At 42.5% G+C, this 23,569-nt stretch overlaps 1 protein-coding gene across 3 annotated transcripts in view; it reads left to right on the top strand.

Moving 5' to 3' along the window:
* Window positions 1-23,569, top strand: part of EPSTI1 (epithelial stromal interaction 1) — a 161,998-nt gene that overhangs the window by 50,671 nt on the left and 87,758 nt on the right. For all 3 annotated transcript variants that reach the window (XM_069758227.1, XM_069758229.1, XM_069758228.1), the window contains exons 2-4: window positions 10,674-10,732; window positions 12,833-12,916; window positions 17,414-17,487. In XM_069758227.1, coding sequence (XP_069614328.1) covers window positions 10,674-10,732; window positions 12,833-12,916; window positions 17,414-17,487 — 217 coding nt within the window. The remainder of the gene's footprint in view (window positions 1-10,673; window positions 10,733-12,832; window positions 12,917-17,413; window positions 17,488-23,569) is intronic.

The following is a 23,569-nucleotide window of genomic DNA, read 5'->3' as shown; positions in this document are numbered from 1 at the left end:
CATCGATATTACTTAATGCAGGATCTCCTGACGCAAGAGAAAATGCCCAGTCCTGAGGGTCGCCACGTAAAAAAGAAATAATGATCCTAACTTGTTGAACTGGATCACCAGAGGAGCGAGGTTTCAAAGCCAGAAATAGTTTACAATTATTTTTGAAACTCAGAAATTTAGTTCTATCTCCAAAAAACAAATCAGGAATAGGAATTCTTGGTTCTAACATAGAATTCTGAACCACAAAGTCTTGAATATTTTGTACTCTTGCCGTGAGCTGATCCACACATGAAGACAGACCTTTAATGTCCATCGCTACACCTGTGTCCTGAACCACCCAAATGTCTAGGGGAAAAAAAGGCAAAACACAGTGCAGAGAAAAAAAAATGGTCTCAGAACTTCTTTTTTCCCTCTATTGAGAATCATTAGTACTTTGGGCCTCCAGTACTGTTATGATCTGGTAATTCAGTACCACAATGGACATAGAAGTCAGAGCACATGCAGTGACCTGACAATAACCCAAAAACATAGAACGAGCTCTGAGACGTGGGAACTCCGCTGACCGCAATCCCTAATCCTCTCCAACCACACTAGAGGCAGCCGTGGATTGCGCCTAACGCTCCCTATGCAACTCGGCACAGCCTGAGAAACTAGCTAGCCTGAAGATAGAAAATAAGCCTACCTTGCCTCAGAGAAATACCCCAAAGCAAAAGGCAGCCCCACATATAATGACTGTGAGTTAAGATGAAATGACAAACGTAGAGATGAAATAGATTTAGCAAAGTGAGGCCTGACTTTCTGAACAGAGCGAGGATAGGAAAGGTAACTTTGCGGTCAACACAAAACCCTACAAACAACCACGCAAAGGGGGCAAAAAGACCCTCCGTACCGAACTAACGAACTCTGCATCCCAGAGCTTCCAGCAAGCAAGAAAAAACAAATAAGCAAGCTGGACAGAAAAAAACAGCAAACAAATAGCAAAAGCGGAACTTAGCTATGCAGAGCAGCAGGCCACAGGAACGATCCAGGAGGAAACAGGTCCAATACTAGAACATTGACTGGAGGCCAGGATCAAAGCACTAGGTGGAGTTAAATAGAGCAGCACCTAACGACTTCACCACATCACCTGAGGAAGGAAACTCAGAAGCCGCAGTACCACTCTCCTCCACCAACGGAAGCTCACAGAGAGAATCAGCCGAAGTACCACTTGTGACCACAGGAGGGAGCTCTGCCACAGAATTCACAACACTTAGCGCCAAATTACTAGGTCTGAAACTCAGCAGAGGAGCCCACCCCTGTACCTAAGTATGCCACCCTTTTGTTTTTTGGTTTTGTTGTATTGCGATACATTAACATCTATTTATTTTTTGGGAGTACTAACTGTCAGACACTCCTTACAATCGGCCTCCGCTGACAACACCAATGCTGCCTGTGTACCCCGGCAAGATAATTCCCAGTTCATAGAGCCTACTTTTGTTATGTTAGGCCTACTAAGTCTGTCTGCGGTCCATAATAGAAATTGTCCTTCACTGACCACACCACTGCCGCCCGTGTACCCCTGGAACCTATTTTAAAGTGCCTACAGCCTACTTTTCTTATGTTAGGCCTACTAAGCCTGTTCGGTCACTCCTTCCAATAGTCCTCCACTGACCAGACCAATGCTGGCCGTGTACCCCTGGAACCTATGTTAAATTTCATAGAGCATCCTTTTTTTAATTGCAGGTGTTCTAAGTCTGTCTGCGGTCCATAATAGAAATTGTCCTTTACTGACCACACCACTGCTGCCCGTGTACCCCTGGAACCTATTTTTAAGTGCCTACAGCCTACTTTTCTTATGTTAGGCCTACTAAGCCTGTCTGCGGTCCCTCCTTCCAATAGTCCTCCACTGACCAGACCAATGCTGGCCATGTACCCCTGGAACCTATGTTAAATTGCATAGAGCATCCTTTTTTTAATTGCAGGCGTACTAAGTCTGTCTGCGGTCCATAATAGAAATTGTCCATTACTGACCACACCACTGCTGCCCGTGTACCCCTGGTACCTATTTTTAAGTGCCTACAGCCTACTTTTCTTATGTTAGGCCTACTAAGCCTGTCTGCAGTCCCTCCTTCCAATAGTCCTCCACTGACCAGACCAATGCTGGCCGTGTACCCCTGGAACCTATGTTAAATTGCATAGAGCATCCTTTTTTTAATTGTAGGCGTACTAAGTCTGACTGCGGTCCATAATTGAAATTGTCCTCCACTGACCAGACCAATGCTGGTCGTGTACCCCTGGAACCTAGCTGAAAGTGCATAGAGCCTACTTTTTATCTTTATTTTAAATTTATAAAGCCCAGATGAACTACGCTGTACCACGGTTCGAGCTACCCAGTCGACACTTCTTTTGCGAGAAAAGCCATCCCAGCCCTCCACCAGCATGAAAAAGTCCGCATTGTCCATGCACTCAGGCAATCTAAGAGTAGAAAGGTGCACCTGACAACAGACGCATGGACCAGTAGGCATGTCCACGGAAGGTTACGTGTCCATTACGGCGCACTGGGTTAATGTGGTGGATGCATGGTCCACAGGGGACAGCCTACTAAGTCTGTCTGCAGTCCCTAATTAAAATTGTCCTCCGCTGACCACACCAATGCTGCCTGTGTACCCCTGTAACCTTTTTTAACCTGCATTGAGCCAAATTTTTTGTTTAAGGCCTACTACCTGTGTCTGTCTGCGCCACTTAATACAGCTGTCCTCCTCTGAAAAAAGCTGAGCGTCAATAGTCTGGTTTTCAGCCTATAGGAATTTGAAAACTGCATTGGGGCTACTACTTCGGTAGGGCCTACTAACGGTGTCTGCCGCTGCAAGGTGTTCTCCAGGTTGCCTCTCCATAGCTTCAATCTTCATGCTCGTGTTAAGTAGTTGTTGAAACAACACTACATTAGGCCTACAAGTTGGGTCTGGGTCGTAGAGACGGTGTCTGCCGCTCCAAGGTGTTCTCCAGGTTGCCTCTCCATAGCTTCAATCTTCATGCTCGTGTTAAGTAGTTGTTGAAACAACACTGCATTAGGCCTACTTGTTGGGTCTGGGTTGTAGAGACGGTGTCTGCAGCTCCAAAGTGTTCTCCAGGTTGCCTCTCCATAGCTTCAATCTTCATGCTCGTGTTAAGTAGCTGTTGAAACAACACTACATTAGGCCTACTTGTTGGGTCTGGGTTGTAGAGACGGTGTCTGCCGCTCCAAGGTGTTCTCCAGGTTGCCTCTCCATAGCTTCAATCTTCATGCTCGTGTTAAGTAGTTGTTGAAACAACACTACATTAGGCCTACTTGTTGGGTCTGGGTTGTAGAGACGGTGTCTGCCGCTCCAAGGTGTTCTCCAGGTTGCCTCTCCAAAGCTTCAATCTTCATGCTCGTGTTAAGTAGTTGTTGAAACAACACTGCATTAGGCCTACTTGTTGGGTCTGGGTTGTAGAGACGGTGTCTGCCGCTCCAAGGTGTTCTCCAGGTTGCCTCTCCATAGCTTCAATCTTCATGCTCGTGTTAAGTAGTTGTTGAAACAACACTACATTAGGTCTACAAGTTGGGTGTGGGTCGTAGAGATGGTGTCTGCCGCTCCAAGGTGTTCTCCAGGTTGCCACTCCATAGCTTCAATCTTCATGCTCGTGTTAAGTAGTTGTTGAAACAACACTACATTAGGCCTACTTGTTGGGTCTGGGTTGTAGAGACGGTGTCTGCCGCTCCAAGGTGTTCTCCAGGTTGCCGCATAATCGAAGCTGCATAGAGCCTATTTTGTTATTTTAGGCCTACTAAGTCTTTCTGCGGTCCCTCCTTCCAATTGTCCTCCACTAAGCACACCAATGCAGACCGTGTACCCATGTAACCTTTTTTAAACCTGCGTCGAGCCAACTTTGTGGTGTAAGGTCTACTTGTAGTGTCTGGCTGCGCCACTCAATACAGCTGTCCTCTTTACAAAAAATGACCTGCAATTATCTGGTTTTCAGCCTATCGGAATTTTAAAACTGCAGTGGGCCTACTAGTTTGGTTGGGGTCTACTAACAGTAACAGTGTCTGCCACTCCAAGGTGTTCTCCTGGTTGCCTTTCCTGAGCTTCTATCTTCAGGCTCTTGTTAAATAGTTGTTAAATGAAACAACTGCATTTGGCCTACTAGTTGGGTTGGGGCCTACTAACAGTGTCTGCCGCTCCTTGCTGTTCTCCTGGTTTCCTGTCCTGAACTTCCATTTTCAGGCTCTCGTTAAGTTGTTGTTAATGTTACACTGCATTTGGCCTACTAGTTGGGTTGGGGCCTACTATCGGTCTCTGCCGCTCCTTGCTGTTCTCCTCCAGTGAACAAAGCTGTGCCGCCTGTTTACTATTGTTGCCAATTTTGAACTGCATTTTGACTACTTACTGATTTGGGCCTACTCTCTGTGTCAGCCTCTCATCCAAGTTGTCCTCCACTGAACAAAGCAATGCCCCCTGGTTAGTCCTGTTACCAATTTTGAACTGCATTTAGCCCACTTTATTCTTTGGGCCTATATCTGTGTTTCCTCCTCATCCTGCCCATTGCCCAGCCAGTGATAGATCAGTCTGCTGGTACATTGACCCATAACGCAACATTCCCCGTGCACGCTACACAGCAAGATTGTGACCCTGCTGAAAGTCAGGTTCCCCTTCCCGCATACCATACCACCTTACACGGGGACAAAGAGGAAGGTGCAGATGAAGGTGCAGGTTCCTTCATCAGGTGGGGGGAGGAATACTCGTTGGCGACGTCACTGGCACAGGGCCCCTCATAGTACGCAAAAGTGTCGCTGCCGGTGGGAGACGCCCCCGCCGTGCAAACACACCGCCGTACTTTGAGGGGCCCTGTGCCAGTGCCAATGCCAACGAGTGGGCCCCCCCTGCTTGCTCAGAATCACAGCACTTGCAAAGTTGAAATACTTACCTCTCCCTGCTCCACTGCCGTGACGTGGTCCAGATTTCCTGGGCCCACTAAATACTTGAACCAGCCCTACCCCCCACAACTTTAGCCAAATGAAACCCAATTTCCAATGCCTTACAATTATTAAAAAAGACTCAAGGCCTAGGTACGTGGCACTTCCACTATAAACTCATCCCATATATAACCAAGGAAGTCAAACGCCAAATATATAAGAAAATAGATAATTTTTATTTCAAAATAACTAAACAAGACATTTAAAATACATATAAGGAGGGAACACACCACAAAGTAAACTGCAACACATACATATGTACCAAAAAAATATACCAAAAAAATATAAAATATAAGCGCCTTTTTGAAAGAACCACTTGTAACAATGTATAATATACTGGCCCAATTGTATATAAGTCTGGGTGGGGACTCAATTCCACGGTGTGCCACCCCTAAGCCAGATGCTCATAACATACATGAATAGCACCCATTGCCTATAGCCTGCCAGTGCGTCCAATAGAATATATGCTATAAATAAGCTATTATAAAGTGCCTCCTACATTATGTTCAAGTAAAGTGCAATAAGTGCTTCCTACATAGGTGGCCTCATATGTGCATAATGTTATGCTTCCAGTAAGCAAAGATAGGCATAGACAATATATAAGGTGCAAGTAACGGCTAAAGGTGCCAAATGGTACATAACCTGTGTCAGCAGTACGACCCCAACGCGCGTTTCGCGATAGCTTCTTCCAGGGGGATTGTCGTGTAAGGTCTCATACGTCTGGTGCTCTTAATATACCCATATCCTGCTGCTACTAATTGCCGCGGCTGAGTAGCGGCGCTTCCGTTGCTCTGATCCGGATGTGACGTCTCCTCAAACCAGCGTCTCACGCGGCAGGTCCACTCCCCCCCTGACGCGTCAGAGAGAGGGCGGAAAACTACAGCGCTGAGGACGCGTCGCCAAGGAGACCCCAAGAAAACCGGAAGTCTCGGGAAGCGCTCTGCCGCTAAGGTAACAACGCTAGCTACGGAGCTTATGCTGTCTAATACAACACCGCTCCAACGTTCTAACTGAAACGCTAGCATAAGGACTAATGCTACCTGTTATAATGGCACTTCACCGATCTTGTAGGAACGCTAATTAAGAAGATTGTTTCCACTGTCCATTAAATATAATAGTGCTTCACCACTCGAATGGTGACACTAGCTAAAGAACTTGCGCCATCCATTCTAATGGATTCGCTAAATACCAAAGTGTTACTTTAAAAGAGACTACCGTGATATTAACACATAATACTCCAGTGACACAGAAAAATATTATATGTGCTAAAACCTACTAACCATATAGCGCAACCACCATTGCACATATTTTGCACCTAATGTATACATTGATGTACCATAATATAATCCCATATCGGGAAGTGAAATAATAACACATTATTATTACAATGACCTTATAACTATTAATATATATATAAAATGTGTATTATAAGTGATTAAGATTAAAGGAAGGAACACGGATCCAAGTCCAACAAATCTTCTTATATCAACAGAGGCCATAGTATTTAAAATGGAAATCGCAGCAGGATATAGATGACGATAACTGAAAAACTAAAAAAATATAAATTAGAACAAAACTAAAACACAGAACACTATAGACATTAAAAATACTAAAAAAGCACTGAGAAACATTTAAAGAAATGGAGCAAAGCTGAGGACTTCATTTAGACCATGAGGTCGTCTCGGGAAATGGCAGTCTCTGTGAAACTGTATGTAAGTACTTGGACTTTCATCTAAAACCCCTGGTCTATACACTGCCATCATACATTAGGGACACAGGGGATTTTTTATCCAAGATTGAAGGGATACCATTGGAAAATGATATATGGTTCGTAACATTGGATGTGGAATCCTTGTATACGTCCATCCATCACAATGATGGGATAAGAGCAGTAAGGACGTTTCTGGCTATGACAGAATATAGCACAGAACTAATTGAATTTTTGATCATTCTTTTGGAATTCTCACTGACACATAATTTTTTTATTTTTAAAGAAATTATTTATTTACAGAATCAAGGGACGGCCATGGGGGCGGCTTTTGCCCCCTCATACGCAAATTTATTTTTGGGGGCATGGGAAAGGAACATCTTTTTCTCAAGACCCATTGCTTTCATAGAGAAGGTCCTGTTCTGGGTGCGATTTATTGATGATATTTTTTTGATATGGCAGGGCACAGAACAGGACCTTCTCGCCTTCCTTGATATTTTGAATGACAATGAGATAAATGTGAGACTCACTTGCAAGTACAGTCAGACGAGTGTTGAATTTTTGGACGTTTTGGTCAACAGAGGCATGAACGACCAGATTGAAACTAATGTACATCGTAAGGAGACAGCAGTGAACTCCTTACTGCATGCGTCGTCATCACATCCAAAACCGTTAATTAACGGTATACCAACTGGACAGTTTCTAAGGATAAAAAGAATTTGTTCTAATAATGACTCTTTCAAAGCACAGGCCGAGGCTCTATCCACCAGATTTGTGAACAGAGGTTATTCGAAACGCTGTATAAAGAGAGGATGGAAGAAAGCGAACTCAACCAGAAGAGAGGATCTTTTGCAACCTAGAATCAAATCTCAAGTGGACTCAAAGGTGAGGTTTATATCTACGTACAGTGACAAATGGCCTAATGTAAAACAAGCACTGAATAAGTACTGGCCAATGTTAACAACGGACAGAACATTGACAAAATATTTGAGTGAACAACCGTCGATTACGTATAGAAGATCCCATAACTTGAAGGACCTCTTGGTCCATAGCTACCATACGGGGCAGACTCCAGGAAAAACGTTTGGATCAAGAGGCCCCAAATGGGGCTTCTATCCGTGCAATGATTGCATAGCATGTCCGAATATGCTTCAAGCTTGTTCATTTCAATCTAGCGATGGAAAACACACATACACCATTACGCAGAATATCACATGCAATAGCATTGGTGTAGTGTACTATGCTGTGTGCCCTTGCGGCAAAATCTATGTGGGCCTAACCTCCAGACCTTTAAAAATACGTGTCAGGGAACACTATAGGGATATAATGAATTCCAAAGATGTTGCTGATGATGCAACATTAAAGCCGGTCCCGAGACACTTTAAACGAAGACATAATAGTAATGCAAAACTTTTGAAAGTAATAGGCATTGATAAAGTCTACATTGACCAGAGGGGAGGTAATTGGCGGAAAAATTTGGCCCAATTGGAGGCAAAATGGATCTTCAAAATCAACTCGGTTCAACCTCATGGTCTAAATGAAGTCCTCAGCTTTGCTCCATTTCTTTAAATGTTTCTTTAAATGTTTCTCAGTGCTTTTTTAGTATTTTTAATGTCTATAGTGTTCTGTGTTTTAGTTTTGTTCTAATTTATATTTTTTTAGTTTTTCAGTTATCGTCATCTATATCCTGCTGCGATTTCCATTTTAAATACTATGGCCTCTGTTGATATAAGAAGATTTGTTGGACTTGGATCCGTGTTCCTTCCTTTAATCTTAATCACTTATAATACACATTTTATATATATATTAATAGTTATAAGGTCATTGTAATAATAATGTGTTATTATTTCACTTCCCGATATGGGATTATATTATGGTACATCAATGTATACATTAGGTGCAAAATATGTGCAATGGTGGTTGCGCTATATGGTTAGTAGGTTTTAGCACATATAATATTTTTCTGTGTCACTGGAGTATTATGTGTTAATATCACGGTAGTCTCTTTTAAAGTAACACTTTGGTATTTAGCGAATCCATTAGAATGGATGGCGCAAGTTCTTTAGCTAGTGTCACCATTCGAGTGGTGAAGCACTATTATATTTAATGGACAGTGGAAACAATCTTCTTAATTAGCGTTCCTACAAGATCGGTGAAGTGCCATTATAACAGGTAGCATTAGTCCTTATGCTAGCGTTTCAGTTAGAACGTTGGAGCGGTGTTGTATTAGACAGCATAAGCTCCGTAGCTAGCGTTGTTACCTTAGCGGCAGAGCGCTTCCCGAGACTTCCGGTTTTCTTGGGGTCTCCTTGGCGACGCGTCCTCAGCGCTGTAGTTTTCCGCCCTCTCTCTGACGCGTCAGGGGGGGAGTGGACCTGCCGCGTGAGACGCTGGTTTGAGGAGACGTCACATCCGGATCAGAGCAACGGAAGCGCCGCTACTCAGCCGCGGCAATTAGTAGCAGCAGGATATGGGTATATTAAGAGCACCAGACGTATGAGACCTTACACGACAATCCCCCTGGAAGAAGCTATCGCGAAACGCGCGTTGGGGTCGTACTGCTGACACAGGTTATGTACCATTTGGCACCTTTAGCCGTTACTTGCACCTTATATATTGTCTATGCCTATCTTTGCTTACTGGAAGCATAACATTATGCACATATGAGGCCACCTATGTAGGAAGCACTTATTGCACTTTACTTGAACATAATGTAGGAGGCACTTTATAATAGCTTATTTATAGCATATATTCTATTGGACGCACTGGCAGGCTATAGGCAATGGGTGCTATTCATGTATGTTATGAGCATCTGGCTTAGGGGTGGCACACCGTGGAATTGAGTCCCCACCCAGACTTATATACAATTGGGCCAGTATATTATACATTGTTACAAGTGGTTCTTTCAAAAAGGCGCTTATATTTTATATTTTTTTGGTATATTTTTTTGGTACATATGTATGTGTTGCAGTTTACTTTGTGGTGTGTTCCCTCCTTATATGTATTTTAAATGTCTTGTTTAGTTATTTTGAAATAAAAATTATCTATTTTCTTATATATTTGGCGTTTGACTTCCTTGGTTATATATGGGATGGCCTTACAATTATTATAAGGTAAATTTAGATTTACAAGCTTCAGTAACAAGAATGTATGTTTTTTGCCATTAAAATGGGCACTGTACATGTTTTCCTGGCCTCCACTCACTGCCGACTATGCTCCCCCATTGACTTGCATTGGGTTTCGTGTTTCGGTCGATCCCCAACTTTTCGCGATAATCGGCCGATTCCACTCGACTCGACTTTTGAGAAAGTCGGGTTTCGCGAAACCCGACTCGACCCTAAAAAACTAAAAGTCGCTCAACCCTACTCTTCACCAGTCATTACACTGGCTGCCCATTCATTACAGGATACAATTCAAAGTACTTGTTCTCACCCACAAAGCTCTTCACAGTGCAGCACCCCCTTACATCTCCCTCATTTCTGTCTATCGGCCTAATCGACCTCTGCACTCTGCAAATGACTTTCGACTAACCTCTGCATTAATCCGTACCTTCCACTCCCAACTACAAGACCTCTCCCGTGCTGCGCCAATCCTCTGGAATGCTCTACCCCAAGAAATTAGGACCATCCACAATTTGCATAGTTTTAGGCGCCTATCATGTTCCCTAATCAGTTATTTTGTTTGTGTGTAGCCCATTCACTACTTCCATCTATCCCCCACCCCCTGAAGATGGCTGGACCATCATTGTAAATACATCATTGTAAATACACCCCTTTGCTTGGTATTTCCCCACCTCATTGTAGATTGTAAGCTCTCACGAGCAGGGTCGTCTTGTGTTGCTTTAATTATTGTATTGTTAACATTGTTACTTATGACTGTTGTGTTTGAAGCTGTTAAACTGTAAAGCGCTGCGGAATATGTTGGCGCTATATAAATAAAGATTATTATTATTATTATTATTATTAATTAATAATTATTGTAATCTCTATCATATTGCAGCTCAAGTTCCTGCCAGGTTGTTCAACCAAATCCAACAAAAAGAGAAAAACTTCTCAGAAGTAAGAAAGCCTTACACAAATACCTACCACAGGTTTATGTATTGTTTCTGTAATCTCCTTACATTACTAATATAGCTATGTACAACGTGTCCATAATGTACCTTTCCAGACCTCCAATTTGAAATGCAATTTTATGTTTAGAGTACACGCAAAATCTGACAAAAATTGACATGCTATATTGAATACCATTTTACAGAGAAATTAAGAGATAGTCATACAGTTCTGTATAGAGATCATGCGGTAGCACATATTGTACCTAATGTTCAGTGAAACTGAGTAACAGGGAGCTTCTATATGAACATTGTGAGGTTTAGTCTTTAGTTAGCTTTATGCAATACTGATAATAGACAGCTTCTTATGGCCTTGAGGGTGAGGGTGGTAAACTGTATAATTTCCAATATTAAAAAAATCACACTTTGCTGCTGTTCTGTGATTATGATGGTGGATTCATTATTAAAATAGTTTGCAACATTTCCTGTATTTTAAAATTTTTATGACCCCCATGAATCTGGAGACAAGAGATTTTTAGTTACAGCTGCTGAACAATAAGATGCAAATATGCATTACCTTGTAAGCAGGAAAGTCTAGCTCACACTCGTAGATGGGGATCTTAAAGGGGATCTGGAAATAGGATTAACCCTCCTAGTAAGTCTATATGGGCATGCAGGTCATAGAGAGTTGAATAAGCTGATACCTTGATATCTGTGATCCAATGTCTTATTCCAGTGAAATCCACGTTTTCCTTAAAGGGAACCTGTCACCCCCAAAATCGAAGGTGAGCTAAGCACACCAGCATCAGGGTCTTATCTACAGCATTCTGTAATGCTGTAGATAAGCCCCCAATGTATCCTGAAAGATGAGAAAAAGAGGTTAGATTATACTCACCCAGGGGCGGTCCCGTTATGATGGGCATCGCGGTCCGGTCCGGGGCCTCCCATCTTCTTACGATGACGTCCTTTTCTTGTATTCACGCTGCGGCTCTGGAGCAGGCGTACTTTGTGTGCCCTGTTGAGAGCAGAGCAAAGTACTGCAGTGCACAGGCGCCGGGCCTCTCTGACCTTTCCTGGCGCCTGCGCACTGCAGTACTTTGCTCTGCCCTCAACGTGGAAAACAAAGTATGCCTGCGCTGGAGCCGCAGCATGACTACAAGAAGAGGACGTCATCGTAAGAAGATGGGAGGCCCCGGACCGGACCGCGATGCCCATCGTAACGGGACTGCCCCTGGGTGAGTATAATCTAACCTCTTTTTGGGTCAAGAGAGGGCTTTTTGAGGATAGGTGTGATTGAGGCATGTTTAAAGCTTGAGGGGAAAACACCAGTTGTTAGTGATAGGTCGAAGAGATGGATTAGGGTTGGGATGAAGACTGTGGTGAGGTTTGGGATGAAGTGGGATGGGATCGGGTCAAGTGCACAGGTGGTGTTTAATATAATGTTCAGTATACACATTTTATGGTAGACCATGAAGACCATTTCTTTTGTTGATGAAGAAGGCTAATATGTTATACACACTATAATAAGCACTGCCCGCATTTTCCACCAAATAAAGGCAGCCAATGTCAGTGCCACACTGCCAAAGATGTTTAATGAAATTCTTCAAAACATTCAGTGCAAAGGTGAATTTTTGTTTTAAAAGATGTTTGATACATTTTCTCTCATTTACAATTTATTATAATAACAAACAATACATTTTACAAAATACATGGGCACATAAAGCAATAAAAATGGCATTCTATGCAAAATATGCCCTTTAGATCTAAAAAAAATACAGAAATAAATTAATACTTTTGCCTTACTAGTAAGCCTGTACATTAACAAGTAGGAAGGGTAAGCGTGCATATCCAGCACACAATATAGCCAGCATGCAGCTGTTCTTTTAGTAAGCAGATGGAAAATTAAAATACAACGATTGAAATCAAGCTTTTGCATAGTAATCTTGACTCATTTTATGCTTCTAAAATAGATACACAATTTCTCAAAGCATCTGTGTTATATACAAACTGTGTTACTTTTTGTAATGACTTGAAAGTGACCTTTGTCAGTGTGTACAGGGTATAAAAAAGCAAATTAACAATGTAGTCAAACTTTGTTACTGTCTTCAAGTGGCAAGAGAAGAGGAAGAGGAATATGAGCGCTTCAAGCAATCTAGGAGCCTTGGACATATAGATCTTCCTCCGAGAAGACTAGGTTAGTAAAAAAAAAAAAGCTAAAGAGGTTGTATAATAAGCAATTCTAAACTCTGTAAAATGTCTCTTAACGCTAGTATTATTTTAATACATTTATTGTTCTATTTATTAATATTTTGATGAGGTCAGAACTTAAAATGTAAAAGTAAGACAAGAGCTCGCTCCTATTTAGGGAACAAAACAGCTGATACAATAAAACAATTATACATATTACCGTATATCAGGGGCGGACACAGACTGCAGAGGGCCCTTGTGCAAGAAATCTTCCCGGGCCACCCCCCCCTCCATAGCGCAACAAAGTTATGTAAGCATATAGGTAAGGGTGGGATTCAAATTTTTAACAACAGGTTCTGTGTTTGTGTAGGAAAACCACAGCCATTTTTAAGCCACACCCATTTACACACACCTTTTCCTCAAACATATACAAGTAGGGGCGCAGTTAAACCATACCTCCCAACTTTTGAAGAGGGGAAAGAGGGATAAAGTTTGCAGCGCGCGCAACGAACCATGGCAAATTTTAAGCCACGCCTCTGAGCACACCCATTTCACAACTAGTCACACCCATATCCACATCCCAACCACAGCCATTTAGCATTGCTCATCGCACTGTTTCATAAACAATAATTATAAACAAAAAATATGGCCACACAGTACTCCATAATGTATAATGGCCACACATGATGCTCCATACTGTATAATGGCCACACATGATGCTCAATACTGTATAATGGCCACACAGTGCTCCATACTGTATAATGGTTACACATGATGCTCCATACTGTATAATGGCCCTACATGATGCTCCATACTGTATAATGGCCACACATGATGCTCCATATTGTATAATGGCCATACATGATGCTCCATACTGTATAATGGCCACACACTGCTCCATACTGTATAATGGCCACACATGATGCTCCATATTGTATAATGGCCACACATGATGCTCCATACTGTGTCATGGCCACACATGATGCTCCATACTGTATAATGGCCACACATGATGCTCCATACTGTATAATGGCCACACATGATGCTCCATACTGTATAACAGCCACACATGATGCTCCATACTGTGTAATGGCCACACATGATGCTCCATACTGTATGATGGCCCTACATGATACTACATACTGTATAATGGCCACACATGATAGTGCGCACAGTATAATGGCCACGCATAGTTACTCCTACACATGCGGCTCCGCTCCGTACACCTCATACACACACATGGCTCTGCTCCGTACACTTCATACACACATGGCTCAGCTCCGTACACCTCATACACACACACGGCTCAGCTCCGTACACCTCATACACACACACAGCTCAGCTCTGTACACCTCATACACACACACAGCTCTGCTCCGTACACCTCATACACACACACAGCTCTGCTCCATAAACCTCATACACAATCGGCTCCACTCCGTACACCTCAAACACACATGGCTCCGCTCTGTACACCTCATACACACACATGGCTCCGCTCTGTACACCTCATACACACACACGGCTCTGCTCCATACACCTCATACACACACATGGCTCTGCTCCGTGCACCTCATACACACACACGGCTCCGCTCCGTACACCTCACACACAAACGGCTCCGCTCCGTACACCTCCTACACACACGGCTCCGCTCTGTACACCTCATACACACACACGGCTCCGCTCTGTACACCTCATACACACACGGCTCTGCTCCATACACCTCATACACACGGCTCCGCTCTGTACATCTCATACACACGCACGGCTCCACTCTGTACACCTCATACACACACGGCTCCGCTCTGAACACCTCATACACACACATGGCTCCGCTCTGTACACCTCGTACACACACACACACGGCTCTGCTACATCCGCACTATAAACAACTCCGACCCCACACATAAGCTTACCGTCTAGCACCATGACAGAACAGCAGAGTCCTGCAATACACGGAGGCCCCTGATCATGTGACTTCTGACTCCTCCCCTCCTGTGACCTCATCACAGGTCCTGAGCAAGCTTCAGTGACTCACTGTGACTGAGAGGCCCTTCCCCTCCGTTTCTCTTCCTGGTCCAGCGTCTGCCACCAGGAAACATCTTAAATCAACTTCTCTCCCTCCTCACTATAGACTTATGACATTTATTGACCAAAATAGATGGGATATACAAAAAAAAATGTCTGTGTAGGGCACATTACATCCATGTATTACATGGACAACCCATTGATTTAAGTGAACATTATCATGTGATCAATTTGAAGAGGACTGAACACTTGATAAAACTGAAAATGGAAAGGAAGTGCTGCATTTCTGCTGTGCTGTAAAGCTTCATCTCTTAATCTTCATGTAATTTGAGTTAAGACTTGTTCACACATACCCCTTTTTGATGCGCTTTTTATGTGGGAGAACAATGTTTACAGTAACAGCACAATGACTGATATTTCTAAAATCTTTCATATATTGCATTTTTTTCCTTGTGGGTTTTTTTCTCTTCCATTTTTTTTTTCACTGGAAAGTGGTATGCTTGCTTCTAATTCAATAAAAAGACCCATGGAAGGTCACAAGTTTTATTCAAATTTATCACTAGAAATAGATTTAGAGACACAGATGCAAAATGGAAGCGGAAAGTTTCTGATTCGAGATGAGCGAACCCAAATTTAAAAGGTCGGGTTGGTACTGGACAGTTAGTGCTTCTCTGCTAAACCCTGAACACAGACTTCTCCCGGAAGTCCGTTGCAATGTTCTGAGAGAAAGGAGAGAGAAACAGAAAGTAGTAGGAGATTCAGAGAGAGAGATTCTGAGTGAGAGAGAGATTTTCCAGCTCAACAGTTTGGGTAGGGTACCAAGAACCAGAACTTCCGCGGGTTTGCTCATACCTATTTCTGACTTGTATCCATGTCTCGCAGATCTCCATAAATTTTGATGGGGGAATTTGATCTACAAAATCGGATCACAATAAGATATGGTCTGAATCATACGCTTTAGTATCCATGACTTTAACGGATCTGTGAATACATCCTTTCTACTCTGTGGGTCTGAGTGAGGGCGGAGAAAAACTGCACTCTGACATTTCGCACGGTGTGTTAGAATGCAGCCTTACATGCAGGAGTTACGTCAAGTTCAACCTTTTAACTGTCCCCAACCTTTAAACAATAACCATTCTTAGGAGTGTCTTGTAAATTATTCATGACTTAATGGTATTATAGAGTTTAGCAAATCAAGCTGTTATAATATTAAGCAAATAGAAACTATAGATTTCAAGAATATCCACAGATCTTTGACTATCATGTAGTCCTCAAAGATGTCACTAGAGAAAATACAGATTATACAGACGCAGTGGGAGTACACAACAATGAAGCCCATCAAACTTAGGCCTCATCCAGACATCCGGTTATTCTGCATACAAGAAAATTGGACAGATTATTCTGATCAGACGCTGACCAGAGTTGATCAGAGTTTAATATGAGTGTGGAATGAGTGTCATCCGATTTTCTCGTACGTGGGGAAAGTTTAAAAAAAATTACCATCTTCTCCCGTGAAAAACACAGATAGCACTCGTTCTCCAAAATCAGACATGTGAGTGAGGCCTAACATATGCAGTTCAGTAGAGTTAGGCTTTGTTCACACATTAGTATTTTTTATCAGTATTTCATCAATGTTTGTATGCCAACACCAGGAGTGTCTCTAAAACACAGTCAATTATAGCTTTTCTCTGTAAGTTCCACTCCTAGTTTTGGCATTCAAACACTGATGCAAAATACTGACAGCCCTTAAACTGACTCCAAGTGTAGATTAGTGCTCAGCTGTAGCACAATTGAAGGCAATGGTATCATTATGGACAATATCATTGGAAGATATGATTTTGGAAGGAATGTGTGCATTTTAACTTATACTTAATCGCACAGGTAGACACAGACAGAAGAGGGCCCCTGTACAAGAACAATATATGGATCCTTTTCAGTTGAATAGCTCATTATAATGCACAAATCCTCCTGCTTTGGAGGTGGAAATGCGCCCCCTTACCTCCTAGTCCCCTGAGCGGCTGAGCACGTTGTACCAATAATATGTCCACACCTGCTTAATGACCATAGGGAAAACAGTGCAAAAGGATAAGTAATGAATATTAGCCTAAGCAGTAATAACAGCTAAAAATAAATTGATTTTTTTATGTTGTCCTGTATTGTATACTTACTGATTTTTTAAGAAATGTTAATTTCATTTTTCTACATCAAGAAAGAACTTCATAACTACAAAATACATTATTTACTGTATCTTGTATTAATCCAGAGTTACAAATTTCATTAGAGCGCAGAACTGCAATCACAGTTCTATTGGTTTCTATGGCAGAAAACTTATTCTGGCAACTTCAGTGCCCCCCAACAAATAGGAGCATAGCTAAACTCTTAGGGATGATCCTCGTGAGAAGTTTGACTTCTTGTTCTAGCGAAGAACAAAACTGGGATTTTGTTGGTTTACGCTGTGCTATGTGTTTTACAGGAGGACATAATTCCGAATCAGAAGCGCGGCAGCAGCAGCAACGGATACTGTCTCAGTCCAAGTATCAAAAAATGGTTGGCTTGTGTATTTTATTCTCTTGCATGATTGATTATTATTGTACATGTGATTTTCTTAAATTAGAAAGTCATCACAATACATAAACCATACTTGCTGAAAATGGACCTCCTAATTTTAACCCCTGTATCATTTGTATTATGCAATATAAAACACATTTAGCGACATTTATAGTAACATAGTTAGTAAGGCCGAAAAAAGACATTTGTCCATCCAGTTCAGCCTATATTCCATCATAATAAATCCCCAGATCTACGTCCTTCTACAGAACCTAATAATTGTATGATATAATATTGTTCTGCTCCAGGAAGACATCCAGGCCTCTCTTGAACCCCTCGACAGAGTTCGCCATCACCACCTCCTCAGGCAAGCAATTCCAGATTCTCACTGCCCTAACAGTAAAGAATTCTCTTCTATGTTTGTGGAAAAACCTTCTCTCCTCCAGACGCAAAGAATGCCCCCTTGTGCCCGTCACCTTCCTTGGTATAAACAGATCCTCAGTGAGATATTTGTATTGTCCCCTTATATACTTATACATGGTTATTAGATCACCCCTCAGTCGTCCTTTTTCTATAGTAATATGTGAAATATCATTTCACTTACATCAAACTTTTTGTGCAAATCGTGATAGTTCACTGGTGCAAATGCCTAAGCCAAATTTATCAATGTTTTACAAAATGTAATAATATTTTTAGCACCTATGCCAAAACTAAAACTAAAAATGATGAGAAAAGGAGTTACGGTAATCTTTTTTTTTTTCACATAATTTGATCTAATTTGTTATTGCATTTGTACGTAAAGGTCACATGCTCTAGCTGCCCTAAAAAAAGGTGTGGAACAAATGCAGTTATATTGCAGCAATTTTAAACAGGCATAACAAGTTTCAAAAAAAGGTTGTGTAATTCTAGAACATGCGTCATTTGACATATTAGCCTCTTGCTCTATTCTAACATTTGGAAGTGTACAAGTTAATATTATAAAGCTGCAACTTGTGCAAAAACTTTTGTAATTTTGTAATTTAACAAAAATTTCCACTGTTATCCAACACTGAGTGGACTACCAAGCTGAAAAAGTCACACTGGTAAAAAAAAATAGTGTATTAAATGGCATAAGACATTGATTAACTTTGCTTAGGCATTTCATTGTTGCAATTTACGTAAAATATTGGGGCAAACACAATAGTTAATGTCCCCAATGTGTTTAATATTGTATTGTGTGCTAGATATAAAAAAGACACCGGGGATTAAAGTATCCTAGAGAACCCTGTGTTGGTAAGTATGATTTATGTATTGTGACAACTTATTAATATGGTGTCACATTTGCTAATTATTCTAAAATGATGTAAAAGCTTTGCTATAAGACTGTTGCAATTACAAACCCAAAGCAAGTTATATATTGCTGATGCTGTATGATGAGTTAGGATTACTGTTGAGCATTCCGATACTGCAAGTATCGGGTATCAGCCGATACTTGCTGTTTCGGAATTCCGATACCGAGATCCGATATTTTTGTGATATCGGAAATCGGTATCGGAGTGTGTGGTGCGTATGGTTCCCAGGGTCTGGAGGAGAGGAAACTCTCCTTCAGGCCCTGGGATCCATATTAATGTAAAAAATAAAGAATAAAAATAAAAAATATGGCTATACTCACCCCTCCGAAGAACCCTGGCTGTCACCGCTGCGAGCGTCCGCCTCCGTTCCTGAGAATGTAGTGAGTGAAGGACCTTCGATGACGTCGCGGTCAGGTGAGCGGTCACGTGAGCGGTCAGGTGTCACCTGACCGTGACGTCATCGAAGGTCCTACACTCTTTGCAATTCTCAGGAACGGAGGCGGACGCTCGCAGCGGTGACAGCCAGGGTTCTTCGGAGGGGTGAGTATAGCCATATTTTTTATTTTTATTCTTTATTTTTTACATTAATATGGATCCCAGGGCCTGAAGGAGAGTTTCCTCTCCTTCAGACCCTGGGAACCATCGAGAATACATTCCGATATTTGTGTCTCATTGACTTGTATTAGTATCGGAACTCGGTATCGGCAAGATCTGATATTTTGCCGGTATCGGCCGATACCATCCGATACCGATACTTTCAAATATTGAAAGGTATTGCTCAACACTAGTGAGGATACTGCTAACCCTTATTACTGAGATTGGAGGATACTGATACTGCTTCTAGGCTCAGTAATTCTTATCTAGCATTGAGTTGCCAAAGGTAACAAATGTTGCTATGGCAACACAGTAGCATAAATCACTTACACACAATCATGTAAGTGGGAAGAGCAATTAACCCTGTAATGACATAAGATGTAATAGTAAGTCACGTCAGGTGGTAGTTTATGGAGCGGGGTCAGGAGCTGAGACCACTCCATATTCTGAGAATACTGACTGTGATAGCCAGCTAGCATCTTACTGTAACAGCAGCAACTGGAGCTAATTCTAGTAACTGCTGCTTAACCAGTTAAATGCCACAACCAGTCACTGCATTTAAATAATGCAGTCACCAGTAGGGTTGAGCGAAACGGGTCGTTCATTTTCATAAGTCGCCGACTTTTGGCAAAGTCGGGTTTCATGAAACGCGATCCGACCCCTGTGTGGGGTCGGCCATGCGGTACGCGACTTTCGCGCCAAAGTCGCGTTTCAATGACGCGAAAAGCGCCATTTCTCAGCCAATGAAGGTAAACGCAGAGTGTGGGCAGCGTGATGACATAGGTCCTGGTCCCCACCATCTTAGAGAAGGGCATTGCAGTGATTGGCTTGCTGTCTGCGGCGTCACAGGGGCTATAAAGGGGCGTTCCCGCCGACCGCCATCTTACTGCTGCTGATCTGAGCTTAGGGAGAGGTTGCTGCCGCTTCGTCAGAAGCAGGGATAGTGTTAGGCAGGGTCCATTAACCACCAAACCGCTTGTGCTGTAGCGATTTGCACTGTCCAACACCACCTTCGGTGTGCAGGGATAGTGGAAGCTACTTTTTTTTTTTTTTTTTCTCAGCGCTGTAGCTCATTGGGCTGCCCTAGAAGGCTCCCTGATAGCTGCATTGCTGTGTGTACGCCGCTGTGCAAACCAACTGCTTTTTTCAAAGCACAAATCCTCTTGTTCCTTCCTTTCTGCACAGCTATCTTGTTTGTTTGTCCACACTTTTTATTTAATTTGTGCATCAGTCCACTCCTTATTGCTGCCTGCCATACCTGGCTGAGATTACTGCAGGGAGATAGTAATTGAAGGACAGTTCCTTTTTTTTTTTTTTTTTTGTGGGAGATTAAGATTGACATTTCTGCTAGAGTGCCATCCCTGTCTGTGCCATCTCTCACTCAGTGGGCCATAGAAAGCCTATTTATTTTTTTGCTTGATTTGGGTTCTAAAATCTACCTGAAAAAATCACTACATCAATCAGTGGGAGAAAAATATTGGCCTCAGGGCTTGTGTGCCACTCCTGACTCCTGTGTGCATCATCACTCACTCAGTGGGCCATAGAAAGCCTATTTTTTTTTTTTTGCTTTATTTGGGTTCTAAATTCTACCTGAAAAAATCAATAAATCAATCAGTGGGAGATTAATATTGGCCTTTGGGCTTGTGTGCCAGTCCTAAGCGTGCCATCTCTCTCTCTCAGATAGTGGGCCATAGAAAGCCTATTTATTATTTTTTTTATTGGGTTTATAAATTTTCCCTGAAAAAAAAAAAAAAAGGGAGATTAATATTGGCCGTTGGGCTTGTGTGCCAGTCCTAAGCGTGCCATCTCTCTCTCTCAGATAGTGAGCCATAGAAAGCCTATTTATTTTTTTGGTTGATTTGGGTTCTAAATTCTACCTGAAAAAATCAATAAATCAATCAGTGGGAGATAAATATTGGCCTCTGGGCTTGTGTGCCACTCCTGACTCCTGTGTGCGTCATCTCTCACTCAGTGGGCCATAGAAAGCCTATTTTTTGTTTTATTTGTTTTCTAAATTCTCCCTGAAAAAATCATTTTATTTTATTTGGTTTCTAAATTCTTCCTGAAAAAATCATTTTATTCTATTATTTTTTTTTTCTAAAGTCTCCCTGAAAAAAAAAAAAATCAGTGGGAGATTAATATTGCCCTTTCTGCTTGTGTGCCAGTCTTGACTCCTGGGTGTGCCATCTCTCTCTCTCTCTCCAATTGTGGGCCATAGAAAGCCTATTATTTTTTTTGCTTGATTTGGGTTCCAAAATCTACCTGAAAAAATCACTACATCAATCATTGGGAGAAAAATATTGGCCTCTGGGCTTGTGTGCCACTCCTGACTCCTGTGTGCGTCATCTCTCACTCAGTGGGCCATAGAAAGCCTATTTTTTGTTATATTTGTTTTCTAAATTCTCCCTGAAGAAATCATTTTATTTTATTTGGTTTCTAAATTCTTCCTGAAAAAATCATTTTATTTTATTTTGTTTCTAAAGTCTCCCTGAAAAAAAAAAAAAAAAAACAGTGGGAGATTAATATTTACATTTGTGCTTCAGTGACAGTCCTGCGTGTGTGGCATCTCTCTCATTTGGTGCCACCAAAAACAGAGTGTGTAACATTGTGCCTGATTTTCGTTGTGGTCTCACCCACCTGTAAAGGGGTAGCTAAATCATACTGAAGTTATAGCTCACCGTGTAAGTTGTGTGACAGCAACAAATACCGTTAGTTTGGTTACGTTTTTAAAACAATGAGGAAGTCTGGTGGAAGAGGTCGTGGCCGGGGGCGTTCATTGTCAGCTGGTAATGAGGGTAGTGGTAGTGGTGGAGCATCAGGTGGTCGTGGGAAAAAAAATATTGCACCTAAGTCTGGAGCTGTGGAGCCAGGTTCGTCGTCTGGCTACACAAGGCCTCGAACGCTCCCTTTTCTGGGAGTAGGAAAACCGCTTTTAAAACCGGAGCAGCAAGAGCAAGTTTTGGCTTATCTTGCTGACTCAGCCTCTAGCTCTTTTGCCTCCTCTCGTGAAACTGGTAAGTGTAAAAGCAGCGCGTCGTTAGTGGATGTTCACGGTCAGGGACAAGTCGCTTCCTTGTCCTCTTCAGCAAAAACAACAACAGAGAAGAATGCAGCAGGCGACACAACGGGTTACTCCATGGAGCTCTTTACACATACCGTCCCTGGCTTAGAAAGTGAAGCAGTTAACAGTCCATGCCCATTACAAGTTGAATCTGACATGGAGTGCACTGATGCACAGCCACAGCCAGACTACTATGCTGGTCCTTTGACTCAGACCACAACATTGCCCTCGCAGTGTACTGATCCAGAATCAGACCCTGATGAGACTATGTTGCCCCATCACGAACGCTATACCACCGGCTTACACGGTGACACAGACGAAGTTGCACACGAGCTACAAGAAGAGGTAATAGATGACCCAGTTGTTGACTCCGATTGGCAGCCATTGGGGGAACAGAGTGCAGGCGGCAGCAGTTCTGAAGCGGAGGAGGAGGGGCCGCAGCAGGCATCAACATCGCAACAGGTTCCATCTGCCGGGCCCGTATCTTGCCCAAAACGCGTGGCAAAGCCCAAACCTGTTGGAGGACAGCGTGGCCATCCGGTTAAAGCTCAGTCTGCAATGCCTGAAAAGGTATCCGATGCTAGAAAGAGTGCAGTCTGGCATTTTTTTAAACAACATCCAATTGATCAGCGCAAAGTCATCTGTCAAAAATGTTCAACTACCTTAAGCAGAGGGCAGAATCTGAAAAGTCTCAATACAAGTTGCATGCATAGACATTTAACCACCATGCATTTGCAAGCTTGGACTAACTACCAAACGTCCCTTAAGGTTGTAGCACCCTCGGCCAATGAAGCTAGTCATCAACGCAACATCCCTTCCGGCAGTGTAGGGCCACCATTTTCCGCACCACCTGCAGTATCTGTGCAGGTTTCTTTGCCAGGCCAAAGCAGTCAGGGTCAGGGAATCACCAGTTTCGTAGTAGAAAACAATGCATCTAGGGCACCGGCGGCAACAATACCATCTCCCACCGTCTCTCAGTCTGCCATGTCCACCGGCACCCCCGCTAGTTCCACGATCTCCAGCTCTCCAGTCCAGCTCACCCTACATGAGACTATGGTTAGAAAAAGGAAGTACTTAGCCTCGCATCCGCGTACAC

The sequence above is a fragment of the Ranitomeya imitator genome, chromosome 3 (assembly GCF_032444005.1).
Source record: "Ranitomeya imitator isolate aRanImi1 chromosome 3, aRanImi1.pri, whole genome shotgun sequence".
Taxonomy (NCBI): Eukaryota; Metazoa; Chordata; class Amphibia; order Anura; family Dendrobatidae; genus Ranitomeya; species Ranitomeya imitator.
This window is presented reverse-complemented; position numbering and strand designations above follow the sequence as displayed.